The sequence below is a fragment of the Triticum aestivum genome, chromosome 1A, assembly GCF_018294505.1.
Source record: "Triticum aestivum cultivar Chinese Spring chromosome 1A, IWGSC CS RefSeq v2.1, whole genome shotgun sequence".
In the NCBI taxonomy this organism is placed as follows: Eukaryota; Viridiplantae; Streptophyta; class Magnoliopsida; order Poales; family Poaceae; genus Triticum; species Triticum aestivum.
This window is the reverse complement of record NC_057794.1, coordinates 330,820,589-330,830,306: the sequence shown is the minus strand read 5'-3', so window position 1 is coordinate 330,830,306 and position 9,718 is coordinate 330,820,589. Positions and strand designations below refer to the sequence as shown.

The 9,718-nt window shown below is 48.5% G+C and overlaps 1 protein-coding gene across 1 annotated transcript; it reads left to right on the top strand.

Moving 5' to 3' along the window:
• The first annotated feature begins 1,910 nt into the window (after nt 1–1,910).
• Nucleotides 1,911–3,779, top strand: LOC123048921 (AAA-ATPase At2g46620). The gene has a single exon (XM_044471939.1). The coding sequence runs from the start codon at nt 2,041–2,043 to the stop codon at nt 3,544–3,546; it is 1,506 nt and encodes a 501-aa protein (XP_044327874.1). The 5' UTR covers nt 1,911–2,040; the 3' UTR covers nt 3,547–3,779.
• The last annotated feature ends 5,939 nt before the right edge of the window (nt 3,780–9,718 follow it).

The following is a 9,718-nucleotide window of genomic DNA, read 5'->3' as shown; positions in this document are numbered from 1 at the left end:
GGGAGCTCTTGATGACCCCTGCTGACGCTCGCCTCGTGAGGCGGGGTCCTCGCGAGGGTCTCGCCTGTGAAGTCTTGATGCTGGGCCGCGCCAGGCCCTTGGATGACGCCACGCAACGGCCCGCAGACAGACGGGTCTGGGTACCCCAGTCCCATGGGCTCGACACTATCTTTGGGTGTATGACATCTGGCTGGCCCATATGTCATACACCCAAAAGCAAGTACAATAAGTCAATGAAGCTTGGTCCATTGTTTTGATGTCCAGGAAGTTTCTTTTCTTTTAGAGAACTAGTAAATGTGTACATGCAATGCATATCGATAACACGCAGAAAATTAATTGCACATTTATTTTAGGCAGAAAATTAATTACGTGTTTGATATTAGGTAGGATATGAGTAATCATGTCGATAGCCCATATTTGATATGTTATTAATTACTCCCTCCGTCCGGAAATACTTGTCGAAGAAATGGGTAAAAATGAATGTATCTAGAACTAAAATGCGTCTAGATACATCCATTTCTCCGACAAGTATTTTCGGACGGAGGGAGTACACGTTAAACATGTGGATTGCTCGCCATTGAAGCAATATAGGTCCCTGAATTGACATTGTTTAATAGCTGAGATTTATTTAATCTGACTTTTTCAATAGATGATGTCCAAGGAACTGGTTATCACGAAGAACACCACTCGGAGATGAATCGGCACAACATGCGCAGCAGCCAAACTTGCTTTCAAGCTTGTTGTGACGTCCATGGCATCTACCACCAGAGCAAAGCATCTTGCAGGGTAGTAGCAGAAGAATGTTTCTTTCGCAACTTCGACGGATGTAAAAGCAACATACTACATGGAATTTGACTTGCATTAATTGTTTCTCTGTCGGCATTTGACTTTAGAACCGGACTCCCCAAAAGGCAAGCTCGAGAGGTCGAAAGTGAGAGACCGTGATGAAAATTACTTTGTCGGTCGCAACTTGCATGAGATGGAGCCATGGAGGGAGACGTGGATTGATTCATTCGCGGGTGCGTGCACACACTTGCCGAGTCAGAGTACCAGTAGTGCTCTCTCGGTATATGGTTAGTTATCCAAGACAGTACAGGTATCACTGGCCATCTGTTCATATCCAACGGCAGAAACCATGCTGCCAATCATCATGCTAGGCCAGGCGACAACCTAGAGATGAATGAAACAAGCTGTTTCGTTCAATAAATAACAGATAAATGAAACAAGCTGTTTACGGAAGCTCATGAAACGCGGCGCGTACGCGTCCAGGTCAGTAGCGGTCAGTAGCGTCCCATAGACGCCCTTCCAACCAAAAGAGCTTCTGGGCCAGCTACGGAACATTCTCCTCATCTTCACTGGTTGTTGCCAATACACCCCGCTCAACCGTATCATATCGATGGATCGACCGTATCACCCGTCGCCGTGTCAGCCGGTTTTGTCCAGGCACCGTGTTGATTTGGGTATCTTGATCAGTACTTTTTTTTTTGAAATAATTTGGGATCTTGATTGAATCTGGGCAATTTCACATCCCGACGAAGAGCATTTAAGAAGGAGATAGGAAACGGATGAGATCCAGCAACCGAATCAGAAATTCGAGTAACTAGTGATCCGTCAACCACGTAGCTGCCCCAATCACCTCAGCCACACCAGCACGCCAGAATTCTCACCCCAGGAAACAAGATAAACCCGGCGAGTCCGAGCAGTTTCAAACCACCAGACCATTCAAAAAATCAGCAACAAATAAAATTAAAAAACATTCATATCCGCGACTCGTACGCAGCGGCAGGCGGCGGCCATCCGAGACGGCCCCGCCTTTCTCCTTTGACCCGCGCGCGCGCCACAGCGATCCCGACCGAATCGCCCCTCCCTCCCTCCCGTCCCGCCCCCCGCCTTAAAACCCCACGACAACCCACCATCCGATCTCTCTCCCTCTCTCCTACCCTTCTCGCCCAGACGCAACGCACGAACCAACCGGCGCGACCGAATCAAACCGCGCAACCGTGCGCGCGACTCCTCCTCCTCCTCGCGGGGGCGGGCGCGATGCCGCTGGACGGCGGGGCGGCGGCGGTCATGTTCCTGGCGTACGCGGCCCTGGCCGTGGCGGCGCTGCGGGCGGTGCTGTCCTACAAGTCGGCGGCGCACGCGGCGCGCCGGCTGTGGCGGTGGGCGGACGAGTGGGCGCAGGCGTACCAGTACTACGAGGTGCCGCGCTTCGCCGCCGCCGGCGGCAACGACGGGGCCGAGAACCCGCTCTTCCGCAAGGCGGCGGCCTACGTGGCGTCGCTGCCGTCGCTCGAGGACGCGGACGCCGCCTGCGTGCTCTCCTCCGCCAGCAAGAGCAACGACTTCTCGCTGCAGCTCGGCCCCGGCCACACCGCGCACGACGCCTTCCTCGGCGCACGCCTCGCGTGGACCAACCGCGGGGAGCGCCTCCTCCTCCGCGTGCGCCGCCATGACCGCACGCGCGTGCTGCGCCCCTACCTGCAGCACGTCGAGTCCGTCGCCGACGAGATGGAGCTGCGCCGCCGCGAGCTGCGCCTCTACGCCAACACCGGCGCCGTCGCTCCGCGCTGGGCGTCGGTGCCCTTCACCCACCCGGCCACGCTGGACACGGTGGCCATGGACCCGGAGCTCAAGACCCGCGTCCGCTCCGACCTGGAGAGCTTCCTCAAGGGCCGCGCCTACTACCACCGGCTGGGCCGCGTCTGGCGCCGGAGCTACCTGCTCTACGGACCCCCCGGCACGGGCAAGTCCACGTTCGCGGCGGCGATGGCGAGGTTCCTCGGCTACGACGTCTACGACATCGACCTCTCCCGCGCTGGCACCGACGACCTCCGCGCGCTGCTCCTGGACACGGCCCCGCGGTCGCTCATCCTCGTGGAGGACCTCGACCGGTACCTGCGCGGCGGCGACGGGGAGACGTCGGCGGCGCGGGCCGCCAGGGTGCTGGGATTCATGGACGGGCTGTCGTCGTGCTGCGGCGAGGAGCGCGTGATGGTGTTCACCATGAGCGGCGGCAAGGAGGGCGTGGACCCGGCCGTGCTGCGGCCGGGGAGGCTGGACGTGCACATCCACTTCACCATGTGCGACTTCGACGGCTTCAAGGCGCTGGCCAGCAACTACCTGGGCCTCAAGGACCACAAGCTGTACCCGCAGGTGGAGGAGGGCTTCCACGCCGGCGCGCGCCTGAGCCCGGCCGAGCTCGGCGAGATCATGCTCGCCAACCGCGGGTCCCCGAGCCGCGCGCTCCGCACCGTCATCAGCGCGCTGCAGCACGTGGTGGCGCCGCGGACGAGCTCCGCGGCGCGGCCGCCCAGGCTGACCTCAAGATCGTCCGGGCACCTCGAGGAGTCCAGCCCGGCGGCGGCAGAGAGCCAGTCGCCGGGGGGCGGGGGGTTCGGGAAGGACGCGCCGATGAGGGAGTTCAAGAAGCTGTACGGGCTGATCAAGATCAGGAGCCGCAAGGAGGGCGGCGTGGTGCCGGTGGACGACACGGCGTCGGCGAACGGGCGGGGCAGCGACGCCAGCACCGAGAAGGACCGGTGATTGATTAATCAAATGGACATTTTTTTGGGTTTGCTTTCTGCGTCTTCACACCTGATCGTGATCTCTTAACTTTTAAGCATCTTTTTTCTTCTCTTCTCGATTGTAATTTGGGGGTTGTACATTGTAGTCTAGCTAGTGTAAGGCAATTGCAAAGGATGGCGCGAGTTGGTTGTGCACTCCGAACAAAATTATCAAAAAAATAATCGAAAGAAGAAGCTGTACATAGAAGAGAACTACTTGATAGTTTAGTGCATCATGCTTTACGGCTTAGAATTGGGGCTTCAAAGACGGTTTTGAAATGCCACGAAGCATATGAGATGTTCCAAGAGTTGCAATTAGTATTTCAGACTCATGCCCATGTCGAAAGGTATGAAACCTTTGACAAGTACTTTGCCTACAAGATGGAGGAGAATTGCTCAGCTAGTGAGCATGTGCTCAGAATGTCCGAGTACTACAATAACTTGAATGAAGTGGGAGTTAATCTTCCAAATAAGATAGTGATTGGCAGAGTTCTCTAGTCACTATCACCAAGTTACTAGAACTTCGTGATGAACTATAATATGCAAGGGATGGCGAAAACAATTCACAAGCTCTTCGCGATGCTAAAATCGGCGAAGGTAGAAATCAAGAAAAACATCAAGTGTTGATGGTTGACAAGACCACTAGTTTTAAGAAAAGGGGCAAAGAGAAGAAGGGAAACTTCAACAAGAACGGCAAGCAAGTTGCTGCTCGAGTGAAGAAGCCCAAGTCTGGACATAAGCCTGAGACTAAGTGCTTCTACTGCAAAGGGACTGGTCACTGAAAACGGAACTACCCCAAGTAATTGGCGGATAAGAAGGATGACAAAGTGAACATAGGTATATTTGATATACATGTTATTGATGTGTACTTTACTTGTGTTTATAGCAACCCCTCGGTATTTGATACTGGTTTAGTTGCTAAAAGTAGTAACTCGAAACGGGAGTTGCAAAATGAACAGAAACTAGTTAAGGGCAAGGTGACTATGTGTGTTGGAAGTAGTTCCAAGTATGATATGATCATCATCGCACACTTCCTATACTTTCGGGATTAATGTTGAACCTAAATAAGTGTTATTTGATGTTTGCGTTGAGCATAAATATGATTTGATCATGTTTATTGCAATACGGTTATTCATTTAAGTTAGAGAATAATTGTTGTCCTGTTTACATGAATAAAACCTTCTATGGTCATACACCCAATGAAAATGGTTTGTTGGATATCGATCATAGTGATACACATATTCATAATATTAAAGCCAAAAGATGCAAAGTTAATAATGATAGTGCAACTTATTTGTGGCACTGTCGTTTAGGTCATATTGATGTAAAGCGTATGAAGAAACTCCATGTTGATGGGCTTTTGGAATCACTTGATTATGAATCACTTAATGCATGCGAACCATGCCTCATGGGCAAGATGACTAAGACTCCGTTCTCCGGAACAATGAAGCGAGCAACTGACTTATTGGAAATAATACATACTGATGTATGTGGTCCGATGAGTGTTAAGGCTCACGACAAGTATCGTATTTTCTGATCTTCACAGATGATTTGAGTAGATATGGGTATATCTACTTGATGAAATATAAGTCTGAAACATTTGAAAAGTTCAAACAATTTCAGAGTGAAGTAGAGAATCATCGTAACAAGAAAATAAAAGTTTCTACGATATGATCGCAGAGGTAGAATATTTGAGTTACGAGTTTGGCCTTCAGTCAAAACAATGTGAAATAGTTTCACTACTCACGCCACCTGGAACACCAGAGCGTAATGGTGTGTCCGAACGTCGTAATCGTACTTTACTGATTTACCACTATCATTTTGGGATTATGCATTAGAGACAGCTGCATTCACGTTAAATAGTCACCATCTAAATCCGTTGAGACGACTCCTTATGAACTGTGGTTTGGCAAGAAACCAAAGTTGTCATTTCTTATAGTTTGGCGATGTGATGCTTATGTGAAAAAGCTTCAACCTGATAAGCTCGAACCCAAATCAGAGAAATGTGTCTTCATAGGATACCCAAAAGAGACAGTTGGGTACACCTTCTATCACAGATCTGAAGGCAAGACTTTTATTGCTAAGAATGGATCCTTTCTAAAGAAGGAGTTTCTCTCGAAAGAAGTGAGTGGGAGGAAAGTAGAACTTGATGAGGTAACTGTACCCGCTCCCTTATTGGAAAGTAGTTCATCACAGAAACCGGTTTCTGTGACATCTACACCAATCAGTGAGGAAGCTAATGATGATGATTATGAAACTTCAGATCAAGTTACTACCGAACCTTGTAGGTCAACCAAAGTAAGATCCGCACCAGAGTGGTATGGTAATCCTGTTCTGGAGTTCATGTTACTTGACTATGACAAACCTACGAACTATGAGGAAGCGATGATGAGCCCAGATTCCGCGAAATGGCTTGAGGCCATGAAATCTGAGATGGGATCCATGTATGAGAACAAAGTGTGGACTTTGATTGACTTGCCCGATGATCGGTAAGCCATAGAAAATAAATGGATCTTCAAGAGGAAGACGGACGCTGATAGTAGTGTTACTATCTACAAAGCTAGACTTGTTGAAAAAGGTTTTGACAAAGTTCAAGGTGTTGACTACGATGAGATTTTCTCACTCGTAGCGATGCTTAAGTCTGTCCGAATCATGTTAGCAAATTTCCATATTTTATGAAATCTGGCAAATGGATGTCAAAACTACATTCCTTAATGGATTTCTTAAAGAAGAGTTGTATATGATACAACCAGAAGGTTTTGTTGATCCTAAAGGTGCTAACAAAATGTGCAATCTCCAGCGATCCATCTATGGACTGGTGCAAGCATCTCGGAGCTGGAATATACGCTTTGATGAGTTGATCAAAGCATATAGTTTTATACAGACTTGCGGTGAAGCCTGTATTTATAAGAAAGTGAGTGGGAGAACTACAACATTTCTGATAAGTATATGTGAATGACATATTGATGATCGGAAATAATGTACAATTTTTCTGGAAAGCATAAAGGAGTATTTGAAAAGGAGTTTTTCAAAGAAAGACCTCGGTGAAGGTGCTTACATATTGAGCATCAAGATCTATAGAGATAGATCAAGACGCTTGATAAGTTTTTTTAATGAGTACATACCTTGACAAGATTTTGAAGTAGTTCAAAATGGAGCAGTCAAAGAAAGAGTTCTTGGCTGTGTTACAAGGTGTGAAATTGAGTAAGACTCAAAGCCCGACTACGGCAGAAGATATAAAGAGAATGAAAGTCATTCCCTATGCCTCAGTCATAGGTTCTGTAAAGTATGTCATGCTGTGTACCAGATCTATTGTATACCCTATACTGAGTTTGGCAAGGGAGTACAATAGTGATCTAGGAGTAGATCACTGAACATCAGTCAAAATTATCCTTAGTGGAATAAGGATATGTTTCTCGATTATGGAGGTGACAAAAGGTTCGTCGTAAAGGGTTACGTCGACGTAAGTTTTGACACTGATCCAGATGACTCTAAGTCTCAATCTGGATACATATTGAAAGTGGGAGCAATTAGGTAAAGTAGCTCCGTGCAGAGCATTGTAGATATAGAAATTTGCAAAATACATACGGATCTGAATTTGGCAGACCCGTCGACTAAACTTCTCTCCCAAGCAAAACATAACAACACCTTAGTACTCTTTGGTTGTTAATCACATAGCGATATGAACTAGATTACTGACCCTAGTAAACCCTTTGAGTGCTGGTCACATGGCGATGTGAACTATGGGTGTTAATCACATGGTGATCTGAACTATTGGTGTTAAATCACATGGCGATGTGAACTAGATTATTGACTCTAGTGCAAGTGGGAGACTGGAGGAAATATGCCCTAGAGGCAATAATAAAGTTGTTATTTATATTTCCTTATATCATGATAAATGTTTACTATTCATGCTAGAATTGTATTAACCGGAAACTTAGTACATGTGTGAATATATAGACAAACTAAGTGTCACTAGTATGCCTCTACTTGACTAGTTCGTTGAATCAAAGATGGTTAATTTTCCTAGTCATAGACATGAGTTGTCATTTGATTAACGGGATCACATCATTTGGAGAATGATGTCATTGACTTGACCCATTCCGTTAGCTTAGCACTTGATCATTTAGTATGTTGCTATTGCTTTCTTCATGACTTATACATGTTCCTATGACTATGAGACTATGCAACTGCCGGTTACTGGAGGAACACTTTGTGTGCTACCAAACGTCACAACGTAACTGGGTGATTATAAAGGTGCTCTACAGGTGTCTCCAAAGGTACTTATTGAGTTGGCGTATTTCGAGATTAAGATTTGTCACTCCGATTGTCGGAGAGATATCTCTGGGCCCACTCTGTAATACATATCACTAGAAGCCTTGCAGGCATTGTAACTAATGAGTTAGTTGCAGGATGATGTATTACGGAACGAGTAAAGAGACTTGCCGGTAACAAGATTGAACTAGGTATTGAGATACCGACGATCGAATCTCGGGCAAGTAACATACCGATGACAAAGGGAACAACATATGTTGTTATGCGGTTCGACCGATAAAGATCTTCGTAGAATATCTAGGAGCCAATATGGGCATCCAGGTTCCGCTATTGGTTATTGACCAGAGAGGTGTCTCGGTCATGTCTACATAGTTCTCGAATCCATAGGGTCCGCACGCTTAAACGTTCGTTGGCGATATAGTATTATATGAGTTATGTATGTTGGTGATCGAATGTTGTTCGGAGTCCCGTATGAGATCATGGACATGACGAGGAGCTCCGGAATGGTCTGGAGGTAAAGATTCATATATTGGATGATATGGTTAGGCCAAGGGGCCAGGCCCACGGGGCTATAAGTCGGTGCAAAAGGAGTTTTGTGGAGGCCAGGGGGCCAAACGCCGGAGACCCTGGCGTCTGGCCCTAGGCCAGACGCCGAGGCCCATGGCGTCTGGGCCAAACGCCAAGGATTGTGGCGTTTGGTCCTGGAGTCTGAGTGGGACTCTTGCCTTTCGGGCAAAACCGACTTTGAGGAGGCTTTTGCTCCAAGTTTTGACCCCATGGATCAACATATAAATAGAGGGGCAGGGCTAGCACCAAAGAGACATCAAGAAATACCAAGCCGTGTGCCGGCTACCCCGTCCCCTCTAGTTTATCCTCCGTCATAGTTTTTGTAGTGCTTAGGCGAAGCCCTACGGAGATTGTTCTTCACCAACACTGTCACCACGCCGTCGTGCTGCCGGAACTCATCTACTACTTTGCCCCTCTTGCTGGATCGAGAAGGCGAGGATGTCATCGAGCTGAACGTGTGTTGAACGCGGAGATGCCGTACGTTCGGTACTTGATCGGGGCGGATCATGAAGGTGTACGACTACATCAACCACGTTGATAAACGCTTCCGCTTACGGTCTACGAGGGTACGTAGACAACACTCTCCCCTCTCGTTGCTATGCATCACCATGATCCTGCGTGTGCATAGAATTTTTTTTGAAATTACTACGTTCCCCAATAGGGGGCGCGACTGGGGCGTTTTTTTGGCGCCGACAGGTAAAAAGTCCCCTGGGGGCTTGTTGGACTCGTGGCTGGAGATGGTTTAATACAGTCTCAGTTAAGCATGTCTACTACGTAGAACTCCCTCAGTTGATTTGTCGTCTTAGTTGACATCAATAGTACAATACTCCTCTCTAAAAAAAATATAAGACCGTTTAGAGTATCTATATCCACGCCCCTCAAATCCTCCTCATACGTCTGAACGGACGATCTGACCAGTGACCGGTCAAAAAATACCAATTCAGCCAGACGCCTCAAACCCCTCAAACGTTCGGGCTGATCGGCATCCCTCATATCCGGCTCGAATATGGGGAGGCCCAGGCGCGTCCGCAACGTCGACCCCGCACCACGCTGGCCCACCGACCCCACATATATTCCTCCCGCCATCTGCTCTTCGGACGAAACCCTTGTCACTTCCCTCCATTCCCCTTCACTCTCTTCCGCCACCCAAGCTTCCGTATGACGATCTTCGGCCTTCTCCGGTATGGCGGGCAGCGGATCCGACAACGACCAGTACAAATCTGTCAACTGGAGTGTCGTCCCGTCCGGTTTGGAGGAGACAATGGCTACTCCCGGGAGGACAGCGCCCGAGTGACGGCGGGATCTGTCCG

What these genes read in the sequence shown, in the direction of transcription:
- LOC123048921 (XM_044471939.1), top strand. Translation starts at nt 2,041, where the DNA reads ATGCCGCTGGACGGCGGGGCGGCGGCGGTCATGTTCCTGGCGTACGCG.